General features: G+C 51.0%; 7 protein-coding genes across 7 annotated transcripts; 4 read left to right on the top strand and 3 right to left on the bottom strand.

Moving 5' to 3' along the window:
• Nucleotides 1-925: 925 nt before the first annotated feature.
• LRP88_11483 (DUF4246 domain-containing protein) lies at nucleotides 926-3,189 on the top strand (the record flags this gene model as incomplete). The annotated part of the gene is made up of 3 exons (XM_083247909.1): nucleotides 926-1,321; nucleotides 1,376-2,055; nucleotides 2,106-3,189. The coding sequence occupies 3 exons, from the start codon at nucleotides 926-928 to the stop codon at nucleotides 3,187-3,189; spliced, it is 2,160 nt and encodes a 719-aa protein (XP_083096416.1).
• A 3,103-nt stretch (nucleotides 3,190-6,292) lies between these two features.
• On the bottom strand, nucleotides 6,293-8,324 carry LRP88_11482 (DUF4246 domain-containing protein; the record flags this gene model as incomplete). Its single annotated transcript, XM_083247908.1, has 6 exons — nucleotides 6,293-6,593; nucleotides 6,654-6,916; nucleotides 6,969-7,365; nucleotides 7,427-7,684; nucleotides 8,016-8,074; nucleotides 8,124-8,324. 6 exons carry the CDS (start codon nucleotides 8,322-8,324, stop codon nucleotides 6,293-6,295), a joined length of 1,479 nt encoding a protein of 492 aa, XP_083096415.1.
• A 2,026-nt stretch (nucleotides 8,325-10,350) lies between these two features.
• Nucleotides 10,351-11,682, top strand: LRP88_11481 (glycoside hydrolase; the record flags this gene model as incomplete). The annotated part of the gene is made up of 5 exons (XM_083247907.1): nucleotides 10,351-10,590; nucleotides 10,641-11,060; nucleotides 11,113-11,242; nucleotides 11,293-11,377; nucleotides 11,427-11,682. The coding sequence occupies 5 exons, from the start codon at nucleotides 10,351-10,353 to the stop codon at nucleotides 11,680-11,682; spliced, it is 1,131 nt and encodes a 376-aa protein (XP_083096414.1).
• A 95-nt stretch (nucleotides 11,683-11,777) lies between these two features.
• On the bottom strand, nucleotides 11,778-13,316 carry LRP88_11480 (uncharacterized protein; the record flags this gene model as incomplete). Its single annotated transcript, XM_083247906.1, has 2 exons — nucleotides 11,778-13,209; nucleotides 13,258-13,316. The coding sequence occupies 2 exons, from the start codon at nucleotides 13,314-13,316 to the stop codon at nucleotides 11,778-11,780; spliced, it is 1,491 nt and encodes a 496-aa protein (XP_083096413.1).
• A 1,136-nt stretch (nucleotides 13,317-14,452) lies between these two features.
• Nucleotides 14,453-16,205, top strand: LRP88_11479 (Sodium/hydrogen exchanger family-domain-containing protein; the record flags this gene model as incomplete). Its single annotated transcript, XM_083247905.1, has 3 exons — nucleotides 14,453-14,588; nucleotides 14,650-15,842; nucleotides 15,897-16,205. The coding sequence occupies 3 exons, from the start codon at nucleotides 14,453-14,455 to the stop codon at nucleotides 16,203-16,205; spliced, it is 1,638 nt and encodes a 545-aa protein (XP_083096412.1).
• An 867-nt stretch (nucleotides 16,206-17,072) lies between these two features.
• LRP88_11478 (uncharacterized protein) lies at nucleotides 17,073-21,726 on the bottom strand (the record flags this gene model as incomplete). The annotated part of the gene is made up of 11 exons (XM_083247904.1): nucleotides 17,073-17,352; nucleotides 17,412-17,726; nucleotides 17,782-18,353; nucleotides 18,421-18,855; nucleotides 18,921-19,248; nucleotides 19,309-19,657; nucleotides 19,709-20,158; nucleotides 20,220-20,398; nucleotides 20,468-20,734; nucleotides 20,791-21,480; nucleotides 21,533-21,726. The coding sequence occupies 11 exons, from the start codon at nucleotides 21,724-21,726 to the stop codon at nucleotides 17,073-17,075; spliced, it is 4,059 nt and encodes a 1,352-aa protein (XP_083096411.1).
• A 2,414-nt stretch (nucleotides 21,727-24,140) lies between these two features.
• Nucleotides 24,141-24,572, top strand: LRP88_11477 (uncharacterized protein; the record flags this gene model as incomplete). The annotated part of the gene is made up of 1 exon (XM_083247903.1): nucleotides 24,141-24,572. The coding sequence occupies one exon, from the start codon at nucleotides 24,141-24,143 to the stop codon at nucleotides 24,570-24,572; it is 432 nt and encodes a 143-aa protein (XP_083096410.1).
• Between the last annotated feature and the right edge of the window lie 2,650 nt (nucleotides 24,573-27,222).

Below are 27,222 nucleotides of genomic sequence, written 5' to 3'. Positions count from 1 at the left end.
CAACACGTCGGGTCGGCCGAGGTCCCTTTTTTTTTTTCTCGATGTTTTGGGTCACGGCTGATTGGCGCAGGGGCTCGGATCCATGCTTCCATCCTTGATTTCCGCGTTGCATTTTGCGAGAATGAACGTAGGGTAAGACGATCAGCTTCATCCTTGTTTCTAGAAACTTGGCATCTTTTTTGCGAGATAACCGTTTTCGCTATCGATCCTCTCGTCATAGATCTTGATGCATTTTGCGCTCGGTTTTCTTGGGATCTTTTGTTGCATCATTGATGTTGTGTTCCGTCACTATGTGGTTGTGGCACCATCCGAGCACGTTTGTTCGTGATACCGCCACAACAGCAATTGTCACGTCAATCAAAGGCCTCGACCGTGAAAGAATCGCACACTAGACATACACAAACACAAACAACTGGTTACAATTAACTTTGTTACCTTCAATCATCTCGATGGGAAGGACATCCGTCTGCTTGGGTCGGGTAACTTTCATTTCGTTTATGCCTTAAAATTCAGGCATCAATCACATCACCTCGCTTCCCTGCCGAGGCAGGCACCTGCAGGCACCCTCCAAGGCAGCAACAGCACCGTGAACGCTTGCACTCCATCAATTGAACTTGGCGATAGCATCAAACATGGGTTACTTACCAATTTGTCGCTGGTGCCTGGAATTTTCACCGAATCTGGCATCTGCTGCCTGCTTCACCATGTCGCGTTATCATGTGACTTGGCGAATCCTCCCGTCGCGTTATCGTCTTGCAGCGTGTTGGTTCTGACCCCTGCCAAAGCGTACTTTATCCAATCGACACCGCTTATATGCGAAGGCCTGCTGCGAATTTTTCATCTGCGGTTTCTTCTTCACCAAGAAGCATCGAATTGAGCAGACATCGCCTTAATCCGTCTTTGCCTTCCATTGCAGCCAGCCACGATGCCCAAGTATCAATATCCGGGCCTCGGCCTTGACCTCCGGTTCCATGACCAGAATGAAGGAAGGGAAGAGTGGTATCCCGTGGGAATCCACACCAATTGCTGGGGCTCCGAATCCGAAATGCTCCTCGTTCGAGAAGTGGCCATGATGATCGTCATGGATCGATTGACCGACAAGCCAGACTGGCATATCAAGGTCTTTGACGACACCATCACCGAGAAGTGGATCGAGGAAGGCCTCGCAATACCGGTTCGGCCACTGTACAACGAAATCGCCAGAGACGGGAAACCTATCGAAGAGTCGGATGATCCCGCTGGGTCCCCTACCATTGCTTCCAGGGATCGTTTCTCTGCCGTGGTGCTTGACACTATTCTTGATAGGGGATGTCTTGAATATGTAAGCTTCGTCATCGTTGTCCCCTCTCTACTTCGTCGCTCACAACGCCATTAGTGCATTAAAGAGCTGCGCGCCAAGGCAGAATTCTTCCGGAAGTCGGGCCTGATTCCTACGCTGGATGCTTCGTCTACCGTTGTCAAGTCTGATAGCTTCATCGACAGCTCGCTGCACGACTCTCTTCGCGCCGCATTTGTAAAGCTCATAGAGGAACACAAGGATAACCCCGACTGGCATCCCCTCACGAATGAGAAGGTGCTGGATCTTGTTCACCCTTCCCTCTATCCTCTCGTCTACGGCAGAACGCGGGTCTTTGAAGATGAGGTTGTTGGTGTCGAGGATGCTATTGATAAGTGGGCAGGCAAGGGAGAAGTTATCTCTGAACAGGGACCTGATGGGCAGTCACCTCAAAATTGGCGGCATTGGTGGGAAACAGACGGAACACGCAGCACCGGTGTCGGCGGCAGCCATGTCAATAGCTACTTCTGGTCAGCCAAGTACCAGTGGCTGCCTTCCAACGTTGAGCTTCGAGAAGATGGGAGTGTCAGGTTCACGAGCTACATCAACAACCTGCACCCCGTCAAGCATCGCGACGTATACGGAACTATCGAGAAGGTTATTGAAAGGGCCCTTCCAGCATGGGACTTTTGCCTCAAGCTTCATCTTCGTCGTCCCCGCTCATCATTCAAGGGGGCTGGTAGAACTGAGCCACGCTTCCCGCTCCCAGAGGATCCCGAGTAAGTTTTAGGGTGCTCTTAGGAAGAAAATGGCTGATGCAGAATTTTAGCGACGATAATGAGGATAACTGGTCGCCTCCTTTGAGGGACATCCCGACTCCTCCGCCGCGTCCCAAGCCTGAAGAAGCTGAAGTCGAGGAATCGGCCTCGAACCCTGCATCATCCGACGAGTCAGATTCAGATGATCCAGATGAATATATCTCAGAAAGGGACGAGAAGGGCATAAGCTGGTACGGAACACGCAGAGAGATCGCATGGCAGAAGGTCCGGAAGCCCGCTCAGCCAGGAGCTCCTGAATTCAAGGCGTGGAAGTACGGGGTCGAGCCTGGCGATTCCTTACGTGAACGATTCAATGACCTGCAGATCATTGTTAAGATGGCCTCTATCGAGCTCACCCCTGAGAAGCCCGATTTCCCTCCCGGCGGCTGGCACGTTGAGGGCCTGATGAACGAGCACATTGTCGCTACAGCCCTGTACTATCTGGACTCGGAGAACGTCACGCCCAGCTTCCTTCAGTTCCGCATGCAAACTTCCGCCTATACGGACGAGAACTTCGAAGTTGGCCAAGACAAGTTTAGGTGGATGGAGCAAGTTTACGGCACCAGACTCGGGGGCGGCAGCGGTGGCGTGTGTCTCCAGAATTATGGTAGTGTCGAGACTAAGGAGGGCAGACTGCTCGCCTTCCCCAACGTCTTCCACCACCGAGTCTCGCCCTTTGAACTCAAGGACAAGACAAAGCCTGGCCACCGCCGATTCATTGCTCTGTGGCTTGTGGATCCTCTCACGCGCGTCATAAACACCGGAAATGTGCCCCCTCAGCAGCAGAGTTGGTGGATGGAGAGCGCATTCGGCAATCTGGGCAGCGATAAAGCTGAAAACGTACCACAGGCGCTTGCGGAGCTCGTCCTCGAAAAGACGCCCAGCCATCCGGGACTGGAGGAGGCCGCCAAGAGGGGGGAGCCGCTTCCGGCGGAGCTGATGGAGATGGTTCGGGATAATTTTGGAGATCCGGTGCCTATGTCCCTGGAGGAGGCCAAGGAACATCGGTTGAAGCTGATGGAGGCTCGGAGTGCCTTCCAGAAAGTGGCGCGCAACGAGTGGCAAAATGTTGGGTATAGTTTTTGCGAGCATTAATGCATGGGTATAGCCAATAGAGACCCAGACAGGGAGGATGCTGGGAAACGACAGTTTGCCTTTCTTCAGATTAAATCTTCTGATGGAAAGGGGAGAGGAGACCTGCCCGTAGAGCGACGAAGGTCTTTTGCCAAGCCCAGCTCATCTCCCAAGCCTATAGACATGAAACAACTCCTCAACAGATACAGCCCTCAATCTATCTACTTGTTCATGCCGTCTTCCTTGATTTCAGGTTGTATTTAACTCTTACAAAGTAATCTCTCAACTGGACCATCTGCCTTCAAGCGCGTCGTTGGCCCTAGATTCAGAGAGCTCCGATTGGCTATCACCCAACATCGCCCATCCATGCAAGCAACATGGGGAGGCTAAAGCCTGTTGGTTGACATGACTATATCTCTGGAGCTTGGCGTCTTCAGGCCAACAGATTCAAGGGGCTTTTCATTTTGACCAACAGTCTGTTGGTAGCTCAACAATTTCTCAACCTCGTTTCATCTCAGCTTCTTGATGGACGTACCTCACGATGGACGGTGTTGCGGGATTTAACAAATTATCGAGCTGGATGTCGCTTTATTTACCTTCTAGCTAGAGAAAAGACGATGAAGATCCATCGTCAACCCCAAGAGCCACCGCCTAAACGATGAAAAACTCCTGAGACTCCCCTCTCCTAACGTAAGAACATGGGCCTTCACCCTCACACCTGGACCACCCTAGTCTCTGGAGCCGATCAGCAGGCTCTTCTTTGGCACGGCCTAGAATCAAGCCATATATTTCCGGCCCTGTGTCACCACTGAACTCATACACGGGGAAATAGAACAACTCACCCTCCCAGTGTTCCGCAACTTTGGTGATCCGCTTCGCCGAGATCAGCGAGGCATCTTCCAGAAGGTTGACACCAGAAGTATCGAGATGAGAGAAAAGCGTCTTCCCGGAAATTGCTTCATCCCACCGAGCGTACATGGCGATGCGTGGGCTTGGTGTGTAGTCTTGGAACTTGAGAGATTGGAAATTGCCGGCGAAACTTCCCTCACTCGTCACCGGGAATAGTCGGCCACGTAGAAGCATGTAGCCTCCTTTGAGATCTCCATATGGGTTTGTACCAGCATTTACGAGATGAATGTTGAGTATTTGGCAAGTATCCGTGACAGAATGGTCGGGGCTGCGGTCTAGATGGAACTCGACCCCTTCGAGAGAAGCCCAGGACCACGAAGGCGCTCTGTACTGAGATGGTCGGAATCCCTCTATAGGCCTGACCAACTCCCCCCAGCATAGAGCATGGGGTAACTGAGATCGCCAGAATCCCGCGACGTACTCGTCGGTCCCGATGCTAGGTTGTAGGTGGCTTGCCAGTCCAGCCATGGCGATCAACTTGTCGGAAAAGTTGGTTAGTCTACAGCGTGTGTACTCTTGAACTAGATTGCGCCAGACAGAATGGGCTGGTTGGATGCCGCCTCTTTTTTTCCTGTCCTGATGGTACGCTGTTTCATCCATCACCTCTTTCGGAATCCCTGTTGGCCAAGATTCGCAGCAGAGTACCCCGCGGCACTCCCACCAGAGCTGAGTATCAGCGAGGAACAGAATGCGATTGGAAATATAAGATTCCTGAAGGACCCAGGCCCGACGGCGCAGCGGGGAGTTTCTGATCTCATTGAAGGGCTCCCCTGGCGCCAAGATGTATGGAACGTCCGGCATCTCTCCTGGTCCTTCCTGGGGAACCATGATCGTAGTAGGTTGAATATTGAGAGGATCTCTGTGAGTCAGGCTTGACTCGGAGCTTTCTGCTGCCGCTGCTGCCGCTATTGTGAGAAGGGCGTTGCCGTAGACGTGCATCATCGTCGCCGATTCAGCTCTCCAGTCGTCGGTTGAGTCTTGGATTATGCAGAGTGAATCAATCCAGATGAACTTGAAATTCAAGCGTATGCAAGCATCGATTGCCTCTTTGTAGCTCCGAGGCAGTTCTGAAATACTGATGCCCGTTTCAAGACGGGGTTTGTTGTTTTTCAGTAGCTTGAGAGTCTCAGCTTCGCCCCAACAATGCGAGAATGCGACGTAACGCTGTAAAGTCTTGTTGCTTCTGCATTCGATTACCCGAACAGTTGCGTTGTCTACGATCTCAACGAGTCTTGTGGGGTAAAAGTCTGGACTTTGCGGTGCTGAACACTTCTTGTGACCCTGGCAGCATTCATCCAGCCAGCTCCTGGCCAGGGACCACATGCTATTTGCGCACCCAGTCCCGACGAGAGACCCATGCTGTATGTATTGGGATGGAATATCTTGACATGCTCATTAGAACAGATGACTGGGACCCTTTGAGATGTGCTCACGTGTTTCCGGGTTGAATAGGAATGTCCATCCTAGGAGGCCACTCCCTGGTCCATCATTGGGTTCAAATTTAAAGTCTCTTCCAGACTGAGGGATCAACACCTCGTCATCTTGGGCCAAAATTCGGTCCCCGTCCGCCTCGCTGACGTGTTGGTAGGCTTCAGAATCACTGGAAGGGTGTAACCAGATCTCTAACTTAACCGAACTCGTAGGGGAAATACTCCGGTAATTGCCTGTTGTTATGAAGGAGATGCTAGGATCTAGTTTCGCAAACTCGCGGCTCTTGACGATTCGCGAACAAAGCCTGCATCCGTTGCCAACCGCTGCCAGGATACTCTCCCTGGATTGATGGTGGGGTATATAGACTTGGAGAAGTGTATCGTCGGCAAAGATCTCCTGGCACTTTGGGCATAATTGGGATTTCATGATGTTGAAAGATGAAGGAAAGAGAGGAGTTTGGGTTGTCATGTCAGACTAGGCACCCTTTTGTAGGTACCTAACAATAAAGACCCCGCTTGCACCCATGCTGACATGTTTGGACCAATGAGACGGGCGTTTGCAGGGAAATGGAATGAGCGAGGGGAAGGCGGGAACAATAGATGATTGTAGCTGATGGCTTCTTTTGGAAGCGTCATCAAGTTTACAGTCGGCGGCATAGGTGGGTAGTCACTCTTGACCCAGAGAGGGACTTGTCCTTTCACAGGAACATAGGTATGTAATGTCATCTTTAGTACAATATTGGAAGACTGACCTTATTATATTGAAACTCACGGATCGTAGCCATTCAGTGCTCGCAGAAGCTATAGTACCACTTCTCCCAGCTTTCGGCTTCACTTTTCCTTGTCCGCTGGCCCATTAATTTGAGTCGATGCTCTCTTGCCTCTTGCACACCCATCGATCTCTCAGGAATACTGCTTTGGGACTCCTCAGACCCAAACTTGTCAGTCCACCAGTCTTGTTGCTGCGGGGGCACGTTGGCGGTAGATATGATGCGCCGGTGAGGGTCGATGAGCCAGAGCGCGATGAAACGTCTGTGGCCAGGCTTGGTGGGGTCTTTGAGTCGGAACGAAGATACGCGGTGTTGACTAAGAGGAGCTCAAAGTCAGTACCTACATGAAGATGAAGAGCGTGCGGAATAGACCTACAAAACGTTGGGAAAGGCTAGAAGGCGTCCCTGCTTCGTCTGGACATCTCCAAAGTTCTGCACACAGGTTGAGAATCCATACCCGCGCAAGGCAGTGCCGTAAACTCTCTCAAGCCAGTTATACTCGTCCTGTTTGGCGTGTATCCGATCATTGAGATACGAATCTGTCTGCGTGCGGAAAGATAGATGACTGGGAGTGATGTTGTCACTGTCGAGGTAGTAGAGCGCTGTTGCGCAGATCTTTTCGTTCATCTGGCCCTCAAGCTGCGGATCCAGTTAGCGCATGCTGGAGGCTTGATAAAAGTTCAATACTGACGTGCCATCCTCCGGCCGGAAACTCGGGCTTTTCGGGCGTCAGTTCGATACTTGCCATCTTGATAATAACCTGCAGCCCATTCTCTTTGAACTTTTCGCGGAGGCTTTTCTCGGGTGCGTAGTCGATCTCTTCAAACTGTCGTGGTTCAGGGAGCTTGGCTTCCCTGACCTGTTCCCATTTGGCCCTCGCGATGTGACGGTCTTCGACGTTTGGGGTTAGGGGAGGCAGACCTTGGCGCATCCTCTCGTGCTGCACTTTCCAGCCTATCTGGGTGTTGCATTTTTCAAAACATGCCATATCCTCGAGTTGGGCAAGTTCCTCATGCGTGAGGTTGATATCGATGTCTTTGAACTTTGCGACATCAAGTTCTGGAGCCCAGAGGTTGTCATCCGAGTCACTAAGCTAGAGTAAGCGGTTGCCTTCCTGCGATTCATATCTGGGTGAGAGCTGGCACTTACGAGGCTTCAGTAATCTTGTGGAAGCGTGAATCCACTCTTCCGGCAACAGGGCCCTTTTTCCAATTGGTATATTCATGAAGACACTGATTCCAAGTGGGAATTGTCTTGTCAATAACACGCTCGAGAGTCTCGTAGATCTCGGGGAATTTCTCTAGGTTCAGGTTGTTGACATAGCTTGTGAACCTGACGGTGCCATCGTCACCGAAAGAGATGTTAGAAGGGAGCCATTGATATGTGGTGGACCAGAAGACGCGGTCACTTTCGGGTTGTTTGTCTTTAGGGACAGTTGCGCGTTTTCCAACATGGTCCAAGGCGTCATGTACACCGACGACTTCCTCTTGAATGAATTTGGAGCGGCCTGACGACGATGAGTGTGGGCTGCAAACTCTGGCTTCTATTTCATACCATAAACGAAGGGATACATTGATGGGTGGACTAGGTCCTGTACCATGTCGTTGCTTCTTGGGTGCCAATCTATATTATCCCCTTGGTCGGCACGAAGAGCGTCAAAAACCTGCATCAACTTGTCGTGAAGAGAATTTCGATATACGAATCCGACTTAACGATAGAATTCCCGGCTGAGTCAAACGTAGGGATGAGACCTGAAGTAGCAAAGTACTTGGCCTTGTTGCGCAACTCGGCGATGCACTATTGGAAGTTGTCAGCATAGATCCTCAGCATGGCAGCATCGTCGTACAAAGTCAAACGTTTGCTCAGAAATGATTCTGGAAATTGGCTTCGGGATAAATCTGGATTCTTTATCCTGCATGATCCTTGCAAAAAGGCCATCCTCGGGTTGCTGACGAGCCTCGTCCCGCCACTTCTGAACAATGTCCTCATCGAAGACTTTCTCATGCCAGTTTGGCTTGTCCATCAGACTATCCATGAGAATCATCATGGCGACTTCTCTGATTGGGAGGATGCCGGCCCATCCCTCTTTGCTGTACTCTGGGAAGCCGACCGGATAGTTTGGGTTCGAACCACGTCTCCAGCCTCGATGGAAGCCATGCCTCAGAGGGACATTAACACCAGGGTATTTAAAGTCTGGCATTTTTGTGCGTGGTAGTCTGGCTGAGAAAATCTGTATATAAGGAGGAAAGCTCTGGGTTGAGACATAGGTTGGAGAATCGTCACGATTTGCGTTTGATGTTTTTTCTATACCGCATCCTGGAAATTGGTATAGGAGAAAAACTAGACTTAGGCAACAGCGGGGGTGTAATTAATCCGGGGCAGCCAGGCTGATCCTTTGCGTTGGAACCAACAGCATAAACTCGATTATCGGGATTTCCCGGTGGCCTATTCTTTGTGTTCACGTGGCTGAAAAGAGAATCCTTTTGGCTGTTCACTTGGCGGTGAGCAAACGCGGTTATTGGTAATAATGCTCAGAGACCTGTGTGCTTTATAGAGATCAAAGTTCCAAATTCAGATCACACTCTTGTTTTGTGAATGCTCTAATCTGGCATTGCTGAGTCACGACCCCTGTTGAGAGGGTATCGGTCATCATAGCAAAGAACACACGCATTAGCATGAGGGTGATAAAAACCAAGGCTATGGTGCTCTAGTATGCTGCCCCTTGTAGCATGTATTGAAAGGGTATTGCATTGCGGCACTGATTGCCACGAATGAACTACAGGTTGGTTCTTATGTCAGCGGCCTTTTCCTGTTTAACTGAAGAGACGCCATTGGTGGAATAGCTTTAGAAAAGATGACATGTGTGTGTAGTCCGTTGCAGGGGCGCCTGGTGGGATTTACCTGGCTGGCTCAGAGTGGGATTCCCGGTCCAAAGTTGGACGAAGGCCCGATATATTATCAATGGATTTTATACGAGTCCAAACTTAGAGAATGAACACCTTTGAGTCACCGAAAAAATACACCAATATCACTCCCTTCCAATATAGTGGTAGAGTCAAGCTTAGACGCTCTACTACTGCACTCTTAACTTAAGGTTCTGCGGTGTGGCTGAGAGCCAGGCTCTTAGCTGGTAGCAAAATCATAAGCTTATATCCTACCCTGTGTTCAATAGTCTGATTTCAGTCGGCATTTAAGTATTCGGAATTTATTGCTAGCGGTTTTAATCATTCTTATCTTGATGTACGGGTGCAAGCGCAAACTTTAAGCTCTTAGGCTCAGCTTAAATGAGCAGATCATCAGCGCAAACAAGTCATTCCTACTCTTCGTTGCTCTAAGCATTCGTGCTTCAATATGCCGCGCCCCTTCACATCTGTGAAAATTCTCTTGGATCTCTGTTTTGTCTACCAGAAACCTACGTCTTGGTACCTTGCCAAGCCGCTCTTTGCCAAAGGCTAAATAAATGAAGTCAGAATTCAGGAGTTCAGACTGACAGCTCAATAAGGTCTAGACTCTCTCGCAAGTGGACAGGCCCAATAAACATCAGCTGTTTTATATGATCAAAGCTCCACCGATATCGATAACGTCCTTCGATGTGCCGACTAGCCGGTTCGCGCGGACCTGAAACAATCCACCTATTAAACAGGGGTCACTCGGCATCTCGTGCCGACCGCACGGGGGTCAACCACAGCGCCGGCTTGATTAGAAAGAGGCTGAGCAGCCTTGCTATGACCGGTTCGTAAAAGAAGGGTCCCTGAAGCCCCCCCCGTCTTCATTTAACTCGGGCCGTTCTAGAAGGTTTGCGGAACTCGCATTGGAGGAGAAACAAGGTCCCGCGGGCTTGGGACGGGAACAATTTGTTTGACAGATGGGGTAGAGTTCGGATCTAGCGGTGTTGGCATTGGTACGCGTAACTTGGAGAGGTTTGGAGTGTATATAAGACTATGGTGCAGCCGTTCTTTGCAGAGAAGAAGAACCATACACAACATCGTCTTGCCGGACAAGGAACACCTCATTCCCTTACTCTCGTTTTTATCTGTTTTTACAAGTACATACACTCTTTTACCACAGACACCATGACTAAGATCAACTTCCTCCTCGCTGCCCTGGCTGGCAGCGCTATTGCCGCTCCCTCCGTTCCTCTCATTGATGCGCCTGAGCACTTCAAGCGTGCTGACAGCTGCACCTTTTCCGGCTCCAGCGGCGCTGCCGCTGCCATGAAGGCTCAGTCTTCTTGCACTACTCTCACTCTCAACAACGTCGCTGTTCCCGCTGGAACGACCCTTGACCTTAGCAAGCTCAAGGATGGCGCTCATGTTGGTAGCCCGAGTTTCTCGCCATGTGTATCTGGCTGACAATTTTATAGGTCGTCTTCAAGGGCACCACCACCTGGGGCTACAAGGAGTGGGCCGGCCCTCTGCTGAAGATCTCTGGAAAGAAGATCACTGTCGACGGTGCCGGTGCCGTCCTTAACGCTGACGGCGCTCGCTGGTGGGACGGCAAGGGCGGAAACGGTGGCAAGAAGAAGCCCAAGTTCTTCGCCGCCCACAGCCTGACTGACTCGGTCTTCAACGACATTTACATCAAGAACACCCCTGTCCAGGCTGTCAGCATCAACACCGTCAACGGTCTGACCATCAACAAGATGACCATTGACGATGCTGAGGGTGACTCCAAGGGCGGACACAACACCGATGGCTTTGATATTGGTGAGAGCACTGGTGTTACCATTAACGGTGCCAAGGTTTACAACCAGGACGACTGTGTTGCTATCAACTCTGGCAAGGTGAGTTTATGATTGGACGACGACAGTGATGGAAGATATTAACACGATACAGGACATCACCTTCAGCGGCGGTCTCTGCTCTGGTGGCCACGGTCTGTCCATCGGCAGCGTTGGCGGCCGATCCAACAATGTCGTCGACACTGTCAAGTTCCTGAACAGCCAGGTTACTAAGTCCACCAACGGTAAGTTTTACTGAGATGCGAGGAAAATACAGTAACTAACAAATTTGCAGGTCTCCGTGTCAAGACCATGAAGAACACCAGTGGCCAGGTCAAGGGCGTCACCTACTCTGACATCACCCTGTCCAAGATCTCCAAGTAAGTGAATCGTCAACCCCTAAAGAGACAGATACCTAATATATAACAGGTACGGTGTCCTGATTGAGCAGAACTACGATGGCGGTGACCTCCACGGTGACCCCACCAGCGGCCTCCCCATCACTGGCCTCACCCTCAAGAACATCTCCGGCGCCGGTGCTGTCGACGCCAAGGGCACCAACATTGCCATTGTCTGTGGCAAGACCGGCTGCTCCAACTGGACCTGGTCCAACGTCAAGGTCAACGGTGGTAAGAACTACGGCAGCTGCCAGAACGTTCCCAGCGTTGCTACCTGCAAGGCCTAGACGACATGCTATGAGAGGCGTGTTGGTATCTTTCTACACTAAGGTATTTCCTTAGCTATTGTATATAGTTTTAATCGTACAAAAGTCATAGAGTATTAGGCCTTTTCAGCAACGTGACGTAGCCACTTCTCAAGATCGGCAATAAGCTGGTCGGCGATGCCAGTGTCAACAATTCCATCTTGCCAGGTCAGGTCAACAAATAGATCTTTGCCCTTGACGCTGACCACGCCAATATTGAACAAGCATCCCACAACACAGGCGGAGAGGGAGAATTTGCTTCGCTCAATGCTCCAGTGTGAAGCATCATCCCCATTGTTCTGTCCATCGATCACACCCACATTGCTGACTAGCCAAGATGCCGTCCTGGGTTTCTTCAACTCATCCCTGTGGAACTTGTCAAAATCACCAACAACTCCCATCAAGCCTACCAGGTCATTCTTCAATCCGAGATCAAGCTTGTCTTTGATTTCTCCCCGGATAAAGACTGCCGCAGACCACATCTCTTCCTCAAGGGCAGGGAATCGTTCCTCGTCACCCACGCTTCTAGACTGCTGGCGAACCTTCTGAACAAGACTCTTTTTGAAAACATGGTCCATCATGGTCACGTAGTTTGCGATTAGCTGCTTGGGCTCGAGTCCAGAATGGGCTTTGGGGTTGGGTTTGATGAAGCGTCTCAGATTGAGGGGAGTTTGTGAAATGATGGAGGCCAGTTTTTCCTCGGGGAGTTGATGCACAAGAGACATGAATGCGGCGGCGTGCAGGAGACCCGTGAGAGTTGTCTTGTGCGATCGACAAGCTGAGAGGATCCTCTGGGTGGATTCGTTGTCGACGTTGAAACCTCTGATTTGCGTCTTTCGAGGAGTCCTAGTGATATCGGCCCATGAAACATACGCGGTCTTAGACTCGAGCATAGGAGGCTTGAGTTCTTGCCAAACGGTGGCGGCAGCAAACTTGGGCGTGATTTTGTACTTGGCGATGACGTTTTGCGGCGGGAGCATGTTCTCAGCTGTTGTCGTGGTCTTGAAGACGTGGTTCTCAAGAGAAGGGAGATTCGGAGTGTTCAAAGATTCCAGCAACGACTCGTGGAAGATCTTGCCTCCATTTCCATCCGTGCACATGTGGTTCCAGATAAACATGACCTCAAGCAGATTCTGGCCCTCCAGCTCCAAGACAAGCAACCGCCAGCCTGGTCGTGTTGCGAAGTTGCCAAACGTGGTGTCGAGTTCTTGACGAGTGATTTCATTGAGTTTGGCGTCGTATTCGTCGTTGGGATCAGCAGTTTTCCAGACAATGTGGTTATTGAGATTGATCTCATCGAGTTGAATCCAAGAAGGTCGCTTCGTCTTTTCGCCAATTACCCCAACTTGCAGGAGGGGATGTTTGCGGATCGTGTCCGCGACGGCGGCTTCTAGTGCGTCGACTTGCTTGTCGTGCGAATCTCGGAGATGCTCGGGGATGCGATAGAGACTTGTGATGGTTGGGCCGCAGGATAATCCCATTGTCAACAATGACGTTTGGAAGCGCTCGCTAAGAGGTAATTAGACGTGAGATTGGGTGGAGGTTTCGGAGACTTACAAATGACCCAGCTTGCGAAGGACCCGCGGCGTCGCGCTTGAAGATGCCGATTTCGACATGATGGCTTCTCTGGTTTGAAAGGGCTGATTATTATTACCAATAGGATGTATTACTGTGAGAAGAAATAAACAAGGAGAAAGAGAGACACGCAATGAGGTCGACGTCGGAGCATTTATTATGAACGGATGAATGCTTATGTGCAATTAGCTTTTAATAAAACACGCCGTGGGCTGACGCAAGATCGCCTCTAATCTGCTCTGGGTTTAATTACGGTGGGCAATTAGGAAAAAAATGCGCTAGGCAGCGATGATGGAGAGAAGCGAGACGCGAGGAACAGGCTAATTTCTCACTCTTTAAGCCACGGGGGGGGACTCATTCGCGTAGCCGAGACGTAGCACGCAATTCATTGGTGAGGAAGCGAGCATGGGACACTGATCGTTTCCGAGGGAGCCAGTAGGAGCGAGGTAGGGGTGCCGGGGTGGGACCCGCGGGTACCGGGACATGGACACGGGGACGGAGCGGGATTCGAGGCGGGGCGGGGCGGAAGAGGGCGGGAACTTCGGCCGAGCTGTGGACACTCTTTGACTTCGGCTCCGATTTTTGGAGGCCATTACAACCGGAATCCGGGGAATTGAAATGCCGGCGAAGTGCGGAGAAAGCGACGCTTTCGGGGTCTTTTGATCCGCACCAACAGCCAGGCAAGGAGGGCGGCATTCCCCCCCCAGTGGCCTTTGGCCTTGCACTAGTCTCACCTAGGGAACATGTTCGTCCTCTGCAGCCTATCTTTTGTCAGTGATAGGTCACGGTGACCGTTCCAGGGCCTCGGTATTCGTGAGGGGTTCAGTCACAAGACGATTACACCGCCCCCTCGAGGAGAGATAACAAAGACCCGGCTGATGGGGTCATGCGCGTTTAAATAGAGGACGGAGGTTATGATCAGCAAAGAGCGCAAAATGCTAATATTCAAGAAATGAAATAAAACTGCTCTGAGCCGCTCTGGGGTTGGTGTTCTCTGATAACTCTCGCATCTCCCGTTGAGAGCATTATCGATACGGAACTGCCCTTGCTCCACCACCAATCCCGTTTCGTCCACCTACGTCATATGATGGGTAAAATTCTCTACCCTCCAGACGCTGCTGAGCAATTTTTTCATCATGATCCTCCTCAGACCGTCTTGACCTTGCCTTCGCCCGACATGACGCACAGTATCTGGGCGATTCCGCTCCAACTGACAAACTTCAACCTCGTCGTTGCCGTCCTCGGCGGCTTTATATCTCTGTTTGGGTTGGTGTCGTATCTGCTAAAGGAGAATTACTACCTCTCAGAGGCCCGTACGTCTTCTTGGCATGCGCTTGGCGGCGAAAAGCATCCACTGACGTTTGCGTATTCTAGTTATTGCGCTCTTGGCGGGCGTCGCTTTTGGACCGAATGGTGCCAATTTCATTCGTCCGAATGATTATGCGCAGTGTGAGCACCATGGTGTGACAGAGAGCGATTGTTCCGATAACCTACATTCCATCACGCTCAACTTTTCTCGACTTGTTCTGGGCGTGCAGCTTGTCCTTGCGGGCGTGCAACTTCCGAGTAAATATCTCTGGAAAGAATGGAAAGCTGTTTTTCTCCTTGTCGGCCCTGGAATGACGGCCATGTGGCTCGCCACGAGCGTGCTTGTCTGGGGCTTCACGGGACGACCTAGCTTTCTGCATGCACTTGCTGTGGGAGCTTGTGTGACGCCTACGGATCCTGTTCTCTCGGCTGTCATTGTCAAGGGAAAATTTGCAGACCACAACATCCCTAAGGATCTGCAGAATCTCATTGTCGCTGAGTCGGGCACCAACGATGGCCTTGGTTACCCGTTCCTCTTCTTCGCTCTGTACCTCATCAAGTATGTGGGTTCGGGAGCTACATCCGGAGGTGCTGGAGATGCCATGGGTCTTTGGTTTGCTTTTACCTGGGGATACACCATCATTCTGAGCATCATCTACGGTGCTGTTGTTGGATGGGTTGCCAAAGAGATGCTTCACTGGGCTGAGGAGCGCAATTACGTCGATCGCGAGAGCTTCCTCGTTTTTGCCATCTCCCTTGCGCTGTTTGTGCTGGGAACTTGCGGGTTGATTGGAACCGATGACGTTCTTGCTTGCTTCATCGCAGGAAACACGTTTACGTGGGATGATTGGTTCCGCCTCGAAACGAAAGATGATTCCCTGCAGCCGACCATCGACATGCTTCTCAACGTCACCATTTTCTTGTGGTATGGCGCAGTCATCCCCTGGGAACTTTTCAACGAGAACTCGGTCATGCCAATCTGGAAGTTAGTGGTCCTCGGCATCCTCGTCCTCATCTTGCGAAGGCTTCCATGGGTGTTTGCCATGCACAAGTGGATTCCCCAGATCGAAGAGGCCAAGCAGGCCGTCTTTGTTGGCTTCTTTGGTCCAATTGGTGTTTCAGCCATCTTTTACTTGTTCATCAGCTTGGAGTTTATTCAGGAGCACCTAAGCGATGAGGAAGACAAACCTCGTGAGGATGTTCAGAAGTTGGGAGAGACGATTCGGATTGTTGTCTGGTTCCTTGCTGTTTGCAGCGTTGTAAGTGCCAGACCCGGCATCCTCCCATATAATATTGTGTATTGACTGCATTAGGTCGTTCACGGACTTAGTATCCCGCTTGGAAAACTAGGATACCTCGCCCCTCGCACCCTGAGCCGCGTCGTCAGTGAGAACATGAGCGACGACGCACGCGTAGTGGAACGCCGCCGAAAGGTCCCCCTGATAGGATCATGGCTCGCTGGGCTCAGTAAGGGAGAGCCTGAGCCGAGACCTATAAGAGGTCCCATCGTCATTGCTAGTGCCCGTCCCATCCGGGCGACGCCAGCAAACCGTATCGATGTATCGGGGACGAGCACTCCACGACGAGACCGAGAAATTCGATTCCCTGACGAGATTGCGTAAGGACGCATTGATGATCAGGAGAGATACGGGTCTTGTTGGATCTGAACAGACCTGCCATCGCTGGAGATCTTATCGCCACCGATGAGGTCCGGAGTGTTCCAGCGGAGGAAAGCTAATCATTTCACCTTTATTATGAGCATGTTACTGGTTAAAGCTGGCATTAGGGCCCTGAGTTGCATAGCATTTTATCTGTAAGCGTTACGAACCCATATAAAGGGTATTTTTTAGGTTTATAATACATTATATTACCTAGAGCGATCCGCTCCCAACATATCCACAGTCTCAACAGACTAGAGGCATCGAGGACGCTTTCTCTTCCGTTAAGCTCTCCGGGTCGACATAGGCACCCCGAGTTGTTTACAAGACAGAAAATCATCTCAAGGAAACGAGGGCTGCATTCATTTTGACCAGAACTGTAATCTATCGGTATTATAATGCAAAGGCCTTGGATGGAGTTGCTGTCAACCAGTCAATCCACCGCAACGGCCTGGTCAGTCTTTCTGGAAAGTGTAGGACAGTGGGGAATACAAAAAGAATGAGAGAAAAAAGGAAAACATCAGTTGAGGCGCAACACCACTGTAAAAAGCCCCCGGAGTCATTGGGTAGTTGATCTGGGTGCTGAGGGCATCCGCTCGGTTGTCCTCCACCACCAAGCAATCGACGTGTGCCCAAATGTCCTCCCATACCGGTCTCATAGCTGTCTCACCCAGCACCGTTAACCATATGACAACACAAAGGGCAGCACTATTATCAAGTGGACAGGGAGATCATGACGCTATATATAGTGATAAAACATGTTGAAAGTTATAATACATACAAATAGAAAGTAAGATGATAAAAAAAGAAAACCCTTCACACCGCTCAGCCTCAGGCATCCCAGTCAGGAATGTCCCAGTCAATAACCTCGTTGCACGGAAAGTAGTACTTTCTGTTCTTCTTACTGGTTTCGCCTTCGCCCTCGAGCTTGTAGTTAAGGAAGGCATCGACGGCATTGCAGACGGGAAGGTCGAAGAAGTACGGGGCTCTGACGTCGTTGTCGACCAAAGCATCGAGCGTTTCCTCCCACTGGTCAAGGCTGTTCCATTCCCCACGTGGCTTTGACTCGGGGGTGTTTTTATAACCGTTGGCCTTGAAGGTTGCGAGGGATCTAGGCGGCGGGTCAGCAGGAAACTCGGAGAAACGACGAGTCAAAGACTGGAAACTCACCCAAACACAATGTCCTCGGCCGACAAGAGTCCCCAATCCTTGGAAGAACTATCCGCGTCCTCATCACTCTGACCGACACGAGTGCCTAGCTCACCAAAACCAGGGAGGTCTTCAAAGTCCTTGCACTCGGCGGTTTCTTCATCCCACCCAGCTTTTGGGCAGTTCTTGGAGGGATCCACGGCACCGACGAGATAGTACGCCCTGTTTTTGCCCTTGTCACAGATAACCCTGTCGTTGCGAGTGTCTTTGCCAAGTACATTCTTGATCCACTCGTCGTTGGGCGCGTCCTGACAACTCCGTCCGCTGTCTAGGATGCTGTGCCGAGAGAGAGTCAGCTTGCTCCTGAGGTAGTTTGAGGGGTAGTACGTACAATGGATTCAAGTCTCGGCCGGCCACTCTCCACGCCATGGGAACCAGCATGCCGTAGAGCGTCTTCTTGAGCTCAAGGTTGATATCTCCAACGTTTTCGAGCTGCGACAGTGGATCGACCAATTTCCCACTGGCCATGAGCTTGGACATCCTTTTTATGCTCGCGTCGGATCCGTTGAATAGGGTCTCGGCGTAGGACTCCATCCCACTCCTCCATGCTCTTGTGATGCCGCTGACCTGGTCTTCCAGCAGAGCCTCCGGGTCTATGTCTTTGTCCTCTTGGGTGATGAGATCCTTGGCCAGCGTGATGCCCTGGTATGTCATGTCGTTGACGAGATCCTTGACTGTGTCAAAGTCATCCGAGTTGCGCTTCGACCAGTCCAGGTTCCGGGCCCAGCGGTTCCAGAAAGGCGCCATGATACCGGCATAGCCCATGGCAACGATGTCAAGGATGACATACAGGCCTACGCCATCCTTCCTCTCAGGAGGGGCGAAGGTCTTGGCGAAGACCCCAATGCTGCCCTTGACATCAGTCGCTGCGTCCCTGAACAGGTTTATGATGTTCCAGAAGGTCTTTTTTCGAGTTATTCCACAATCAGCCTACTGCTGCGGCAGGGAGATAAGGGAGAGAAGCACATACCTGAGACAAGACGATGATGGAGTTCAGCAACAAGAAGGGCGCCGCGCCGCCATGTCGTTCGTCACACTTTTTGGTCCCATAGCAGTTGTTTTCTTCAATCATATTCCCACAGTTCCTCAGATCTTCCGCATGGAAGTAGTCGCTGATGATGGTACTAAAGTTGTAGTTGCTGTTTCCCCTGCGAGCCCTCCAATGGTCTAGGGCGTCTTCCCAGGCCTCGGAGCAACGGAGTGTGTTCCAGCGGAAGGAAGGTTCGTAAGTCGCATTGTGAGCACCAGGACTTGTGCAGTCAATGTCTCTCCAGGTAACTTCGTCAGATCCCCCGGAGGATCCGTCGCCGGAAGACTCAAGCGGCCAGCAGCGATTGTGCCAAAGGTTGAGTCGCCCGTTGTTTGGGTCCACGGACACGTAGTCGGCACGTCCATCTCCCGTCATCTGCATAGGACATGGATAATTAGAGGATGCTCTGGGTTAAGATAGGGCAGGTCGGTCAAACTTACGTCGGCAATCCTGATGGCAGATCCAGTAGAGCCGGTTCTCTCGGCGAAGCTCAGCGGCGTGTTCCATCGAATCGAGCCATCGTCGCGCCAGCCCAGGTGATGCCAGGTCCGTGTTTGCCCGTTCACTCGGCCGACGACAACGTAGTCCAGTTTGCCGTCACCGTTAGTATCGGCGAAGTGAATATCTTGAGGAATAACCCCTGCTGGTCCGTCGGCAACTAACGTGGCAGGCCCCCAGGTAATCGGCAGAGTGCCCATGTTCTTCCACCACACGGTAGCTCCATAGTTGTTCATGTAAATGTAGTCATCAAGGCCATCTCCGTCTAAGCTGTATCGCGGTTGTCCGTTAGAAGGCGAAGGAACTTGGTCAAAGGGGGGGTCAACTTACTCAGCAAAGCGCACATTTCGTGGATAGAACTCTTCCCATCCAAATTTCTTCCTGAGGGTTTCCTTGGGGCCTGCGGCACACTCTGACTGGCCACCCCAAGACCAGCCGGCCTTTGGACCCAGATTCTGCCAGAACCAGGCCTGTCCTTTGTCCTTGTCGACGACAATGTAGTCTGCGCGGCCGCTCTTTGTCAAGACTCCCATCCGGATCGACTCTCTGTCATGAGGGTTGTTCTTCATGATCTGACCCAAGTCGTCCCAGACGTTGGATCCTTTTCCCTTGTTCAGGTAGCCCCAGCCTGAGCCTTCGTGGTCGACCCAGAAATAGTCTTTTGCACCATCACCGTCCACTGCATAATTCCCGTTAGCGTATAAAAACAAAACAAGCTAATAAGACTTACAGTCGCAGAGAAAGACTCCTTCTCCGGGTTGATACTTGCCGCCTATGCTCATATTCTCCCACAGCGCAACTTTTCCGCTCTTCTTCTCAATACGCAGGTAGTCGACTTTGCCGTCGCCAGTGATGTCAACCAGTCGAACCTCGTCTCGCTCAGTATCGGCCGGTCCCTCGGCGACCACCATAGACCCCAACCACCTCGGTAGTATCGTATCTTCTCGCAGACGGTTGATGAACCCAACCACCTTGCCATCGGCGCCAACCATCATGTAGTCGGCCCTGCCTTCGCCGGTGAAGTCGCCAAGGATGACGGAATCGTCTGGGGCCTTGGAGGCTCCCGTCGCGATGGTGTCAAGCCTATACCAGTCAGGCATGATGCTGGCCCCGTTGTTGATCCAGGCCTTCACTTCGCCACTGTCCTGGTTAACGAGGCAGAGATCGGCTCGGTGATCACCTACGAGATGGCGTCGTTAGTTAATGTCGACGAGGGAGTAGTTGTCGAGGGCTACACTCACCATTGAGGTCCACAAACTGGAGATTCTTGGTTGTTGCCCCGATTCCTTGGGCAATCACGCCGATAGACTGCCACTGCCATGGCGCACCACCGCTACCTTCACCTCTGTTGATCCATGCGGTAATATCACCCGTGACTGGGTGGACGTAGATGTAGTCATCTCTGCCATCTCCGTTGAGACTACGCAACAGTCAGTCAAAGCTCTTTTCATAACAGACAAAGAAACAGCAGAACGGCAAATGTACTCACTCGGCAAACCTGACTCCCGAGCCGAGACGGCCCTTGTTCCCCGAGGCAATAGTCTTTGCTTCTCCCCAGTTACCGGACCATTTGCCATTGCTGCCTGCGATATTAAGCATGACCTTTGTCTTTCCAGTGTCTGCGTCAACGCAGGCATAGTCCTTCAAGCCATCGCCATCAAGGTCCATAAAGTGAAGACGATCACGAGGGCAGTCACCGTCATGTACAACACCCCTTGAGGCCCATTGTTGCGTGAATGAGGGGTCAGCATAAGCCCTACAGAGTGTCAGCATTGGTCCTGCACAAATGCCAAACTGAGATGGCGTCCATACACCTTGGCGCCAGCCGCGATGGTGCCAACATTGGTCCACGATGGGGTTGGTTGGCACCGGGTCGCCGGGGTTGATCCCGTGGGGGTTACCGGAGTGCCCGGCTCGGATATCCAACCCAAGCGAGAAGCCTGTTGAATGGCATCATAGAATTCGTTCGCCATTTTCTGATAGCCCCTGTCGTTGGGGTGTAGGTCATCGGCAATGTCGGAAAGCTGAACGGCCTCGTTCATGGAAACCACAAGCGCCTTCTTCCCCTCCGACCTGAGATCACGCACAAGGTCGGGGATAGCAGCATTGAAAACTTCGATGCGTGGCTGCGTTGTCTGGGCTTTGGTTGATGGAACCAGCTGACAAACCAAAATGACGGCCTTGGGGGACACCTTCAAGATCTTGTCGATCAGCTTCTTGAGGCGTGCAGGGGCATTTCCAGTGTCAACGTCCTTGTTCATGTCATTGGTTCCAGCATGGAGGAGAACGATATTGGGGGCTGCGCTTATACCAATACTGGCCAGATCCGAGATCTCATCGATGATCTTGCCTCGGTGTCCCTCGTGGTCTGGGTCAGACATGCCGACGTTATCAGCTCTTCTCCCAACAAAGTCAAGTTTGTTCTCTAGGTTGGCTAGCCTGTCCCAAAGATACTTGCGGTAGCCATTGCTATCTGAGCTCTGGGCGCCCCAGGTGATGGAACTAGTATGCTGTTAGAATTGTTGATGACGATAAATAAAGGTGAGATACTTACTCTCCTATGGGAAGCACCCTTAAATCAACACCATCGGCAATTGCTTCTCGGCGATGCAGATGTCGTGGGGATCGTATCGAGGCATTGGAAACTGGGACCCAGGAACTCAAGGCCACCAGAACAAGCATCACCGCTGTCCAGGCATTCCACCGTTGACCGGCGGAGCGCCGTTGGTGCTGCGTAGACAATGCCATGTTTCTCTGCTCGGATTGGGCAGAAGAACTGACTGAACAACTCAAGACAAGGAGAAAGGCAGGTTGAGAGGTCATCTTTCTATCATTATTTCTCTTGGCAACTCTTCGCTATCTCCGAAGCCCCTGTCACTCTGGGCAAAGATATATCCCGCGACTAATGCAAGGGGCAGGATGAAACAGGAAGGTGATATCTTTGATATTAAGCTTAACTGACCAGGGCTAGTTCCCGCAACGCGTTTTGAGTGTCATGATTGGAAAGATACACAGCTATCTCCGCCACGGCCGACATTGGTGCCGCGATTTAAGAGCCGAGATCGGTCGAGATGGGATCATGGGAATTTGAAAGTCAATGTGCTAATGCACAAGGCAATTTCAGGTCATGGCTAAGGGTTATGCCACTCCACCATGGATCCTCCCATCACATGAATCTGGCCAGTCCGCATGTTGGATCTTGTCAGTCGAATTTCGCACAGGTTGCTCAATTAGGTATTTGGCTCAAGGGTTTGGCTTGGCAAAACCCACCTTGTCCTGGATGAATATCAGTGGTCCGCGTAGGTGCCAGGTTAGTTAGCTACTGCGATTAAGATCAGCTAATTGGCCTAGATGGAATCGTTTGTTGGCGAGGAAGCGGATAACGCGCGTAGCTTTCATCCTATCAACAGGGGAGAGTGTGGGCATGTAAACTGCCGAGCAACTAGCAACGACTTTCCCATCAATGAGCATTGGCATCCCGGACAAGGGGTTCGGCACTTTCAGCCAACAGAGTTTCAGATTCGGGCTATGGTGTATTGCAGCTGAGACTCTGATATCACTAGGCGCTCGGTTTCCCAATGTTTTTACGTTTGCGTTCTCACCTCGATGCGACGTCTTGGCTTTCGCATCGTTCGTCGATGCCAACTACACGGTTCGGCTTTGGAGTGTGGCCGAAAGGAAAGAGGCTCATATTCTGAACTTATATGATGACGAGGTCATATCAATAGGCTTTTCGTCAGACAGTGATACATTGGCTTTATTTTCAGAGGATTACGTGCGCCTGTTGGATCCTGCGACTGGCACCTCCCGACAAGTATTGAAATCACAAGCTGGCGACAGCCTGTCCCTCGATAGCCGTAATGACACCTTTGATCTTTACCCCTTTTGCCCCAAGACAGAATCGATCGCTTTTCCCGCAGGTAAGCGTGGAGAACAGGCAATTGAGATTTGGGATTCTGCGTCGGCTAGCAGATCCTATGTGTATTTCACTGGGCACATTTATACGACTTCTTTCTCCCCTGACGGAACAAAAATCGCTGTCTCTTACGTAACAGACGACACAATACGGGTGTGGGACACGGCAACAGGGCGGCTTTATGCTAAGATCGAGATACCTTGTGGAGTGATAGGAGCCATGAGTTTCTCGCCTGACAATAGCCTGCTGCTGTTATCAGTATGGGATGACCTAGTTCAAATTCTGAATCTAGGCGAGGGCACTCTAATGAAGATAGTTCGGGTCATTGAATCTTTTATAACGCTTTCTCTATCAGACTGTGGCAACTACTTGACTACGAATCGGGGGGGTTAATAGATATTAGGCACGATAGTTCCCGGCGTGGATTCTATATCGATGGCGACTGGATTGTGAGAGACCAGGAAAGGATCTTATGGCTGCTACTTGACATGAGGGTGTATAATGCTAGTTTGGTGAATGACTTGCTGATTCTAGGTTGTATCTCTAGGAGGATGGAGTTGTTACAATTATGTGAGTGAGAGAGGGGGGGGGAATGTAGCTGACGTAGTAGGTGTGATTCATTGTTGCCGATCTGGCACTCCTTGACCTGCTCGCCGCTGAATTGCCTACTCTTTAGTAACGGATTAAGTAGGAAAATTGTCCCCCCTAGTCCATGAGCTGTCGATATGCAGTACTTGGCATCCAATAAAGGGCGGTGGTAGAACTTGCCCGAAGGGCCCATTGCAGTAGGGCCCTGTTGATGAGAAACTACCTAGGCAAGGTAACCTCTGGGATTAGATATTTACGCTCTGTGTCTAGGATACAAGGAGAAGACAGCAATCTGCAATTTTCTCTACTCTTTATGAGGTATCGTATTTCTTTCGGCCGGTTTCCATGTAGATGTTTAGAGCATTTCCTACCATAATCTGCTGCCTAGTGAATGGCGGGACGCGTCACTTAATCGTTGTTTAGATCTAGAGGACTAAGAAAATATTGGTAATAGATTAGGTCGCAGGTGCCTAGTTTCAGGCACTCAGTATACAGAACACCTTTAGATCAGCGCAGATTCGTCATCCCTCGGCCCATACTCGGCATACTTTCTCTGCCAAGATCAGCAAGCAACATTGGAGCCTAGATTGTGGCTCTATATGATGCGCCTACTCCAACCCAAGGATTCTTTTTACAGAAAAGCAAAAACCAAGACATCATGGCCATCTCCATTCTCCCCGTCGCTGGCTCTGATCTGCCTATGCTCGCAGAGTTTGTGCACTCCTCCAAGCTTTGCCTCACCATCAACCGACTGTTGTATCTAGACTGGCCTAATGACGCTGCCCAGAAACCCCAGTACAGACGTGCTGTTGAATCGTCATTCAACAACGACAAAGTTCAATGTCTCAAAGCCGTGGATGAAGAGTCGAATGAGCTTGTCGGTTATCTCGTGTTGACGCCAAAGACTCCTGTTGAAGCGAGAAAAGACACTGAGATTGGCAGCGATGCCGAGGAAAAAAACGTGCCAGAGGGCATGCATGCAGGTGTCTGGTCGGCAGTGACAAACGCCGCGGCTGAGATAAATCGAGAGACGGATAGCCTCGAGCACTTGGGTATACAGACCCCTAGCAGCAAACTATGGCCCTGCTAACATGGGGGACAGAGTTGACTTATATTTACGTCAAGCCATCGCATCGCGAGAAAGGGATCGGCTCACTGTTATTACAAGAGGCCTTCCTCAGGGCGCATGCCGATCGTGTTCCCCTTGCGCTCTGCTCTGAGCCTGCAGCGTATAGCTTCTATAAGAATCGTGGTTTTCAGGACACCAAACACGTTGATATCGATCTTCGTTTGTGGGCTCCTCCTTACACAGGCTTTGGGATATTCAGGCTTAGTGGCATGATTAGGAGAGTGGAAGGCGAAGTCTCGGGGGCGGCCCTCCAGTCGTAAACGCGATGCATCGCAGACACACTACTGAATTTATTCTTCTAGTTATGAGCTCGATGCGTTTATAACCCTATATAGATTACGCAAGGATATGCCAGCTTGTCCGCATCCTAGAAGTACTTGCATGGAGCTATTATCATCAGCCTGTCCTTTCATTCCCATCCCCCACCCAAAGTGACCCGTCATAGATGGCCGCCGTAGTATGTCTAAACAACATCTACAGATTTTTATACAAAGATTACGCTTTTAATACCCTTCATAGCAGTCAGTCAATGGAGAGCTCTTTGTTAGTAGAGCATTGATCACGCCTGTGCTGAGAAGCTTTATCCCTGTAGGCAGCATCTCCAAGAAGGGCTTGAGAACTTAGACCTAGCATAAAAAAAGACTACGTGAACACAAATGGCATATGGCTGGTAGCAACCCAATGATAGTTAAGCCGATCAGTTTTCAGAGCCCTTCTCAAATCGTAGATGTTGTGTCTCTTTCACATCTTGATAGCAATCTCAGGCCATCGCATTATGCACGCTCTCAAGATCGACAGGGTCAACCCTTCTTATTTCCGGTCGGGCACCAACTACTATTTTTAACCCTTGCCAGTCATGATCTGTGCGACAATACCTTATACTCACTGACATCCAAGTGTGTTGTGTGTGTTTCAGAAGGGCAGCAGCCGTTACCGAGGTTGTTGCAAGGCCACGGCTTCAGCCCGAACGGCTGCGAATCCCTGCATGCGAACGCCGCATGGCGGGGATAGGCCGGCTTTGTTTTACTAGTGAACGGTTATCTGGAGCTGGATGATGTTACACTTGGTTGTGTAGGGTAGAGGAGAGGTGGTAACGGCTTCATGTCCGTCGCATCCTCATTTATGCGCATTATACAGACCCTGGAAATTGATTTGAACTTTAAATCTGAATTTTTGATGTCATAGTCATCAGGCCAGTATGTGTCAAGTCTAATAAAATCACGAATGGCGGCGATAGAGAGATTGCACAAGCTAAACTGCGTGGCTTTCAGCTCTGTCTGAATAGCCTCAGCGAGCCAATTTCACGGCGGCAACAGAAACGACAAGGGTCTCTCGCCCCAATCACCAGTTCTTGGCCTCAGCGCTCAAAGCGGAGAATTGGGGCCGCCAAGATAAAGTGGGAGGCAACCGGGGGAGCGAATCAATAATGCCTCTTTCAGATCAATATCTGCCAAGAGACGATTCATCGGTCATTTCCCCGGATTTTGAGCGACTTTTTTCACGTCTTGATATCTTGGTTTCTTTTTTTTGAAAACACCATGTTTTGCGGAGTTACGAGATATCGTCAAATTCGTGAGTTTCAACGTTTTTAACCCCAAACCCCAACGTGAGTGTTTCTCCAATTTCGAGTCCTTCGGAGAGGAGGAGACAAGACAAACTCTGAACTTCAGCTGTTGGGGATTGGGGGAAGAGGAGAAGCGGGATGTAACCGAGGTTAGCAAAACTCGGAGAAGGGAAGAAAAAACCGCTAGTGTTTGGAGGATCGGCGGCGACCTTGCTGGCTAAGAGCGCGGGTAAGGCGGCACGACGCAACACACACATCACACACACACACGAGGGGATCAGCGAGATGACTGCAGACGGGAAAGGCCCTCGTGGCTGCCACGCGAGAAGGGCGCATTTTGCATGAGGATGGTGTTCAACGCCATCTTCTGCGCGTCTTCCACGCGAGAACGAGGCCAACGTGAACGCACAGATATAAGTAGAGACCAGGGTGGTTGAAAAACTGCGTCATGGTGATGTTCTCGGCGTTTGGTCAAGACTGAGGTCGATATGGGATCGGATTACTTTCTGGGACAACTGCTCAGCCTGGTTGCTGATGTGATTATTTCCCTCGTTTGCCGACACCTCTTCCAGACTCACTGAGAAATGCGCAAAGTGGCACCATGATGTATATCTTGAACAAAATCATAACTAGACCGCTCGTCAACAGTCACAGAATGGTGCCACGGGAAAGATGCAGCTTGCTTCAGCTTTTCAGCCGCGGCATTTTCACCTTTATGCCGCCGCCGCCACTTGTAGTCGACACATCCCTGATATCACTTATCCTCAAGGTATTTCCCCGCGGTGGTTCGACCTGTGTCCAAGCACCTCAGCGGACTACCGGAGAACCGAGGGAGTCGGAAACAGACCAGAGAGAGGGAGAGAGATGACAAGAGATGACAAGAGATGGGCCAGAGATTGGGCCCTGAAGGAAAGGAAGCATTGGCGGGGGCGGCCGGGGCAGGGTACGCCAAAACATGACAGGGAGCAGGGCATGACGACGTCAGGGTTGATCGATCCACCAAACAACCAGCTCGTTCGACTTGTCCACAGGCAACTCGCGCTTGGC

The sequence above is a fragment of the Fusarium phalaenopsidis genome (genome assembly GCF_050370095.1).
Source record: "Fusarium phalaenopsidis strain FUZ10S chromosome Unknown contig_32308, whole genome shotgun sequence".
In the NCBI taxonomy this organism is placed as follows: domain Eukaryota; kingdom Fungi; phylum Ascomycota; class Sordariomycetes; order Hypocreales; family Nectriaceae; genus Fusarium; species Fusarium phalaenopsidis.
This window is presented reverse-complemented; position numbering and strand designations above follow the sequence as displayed.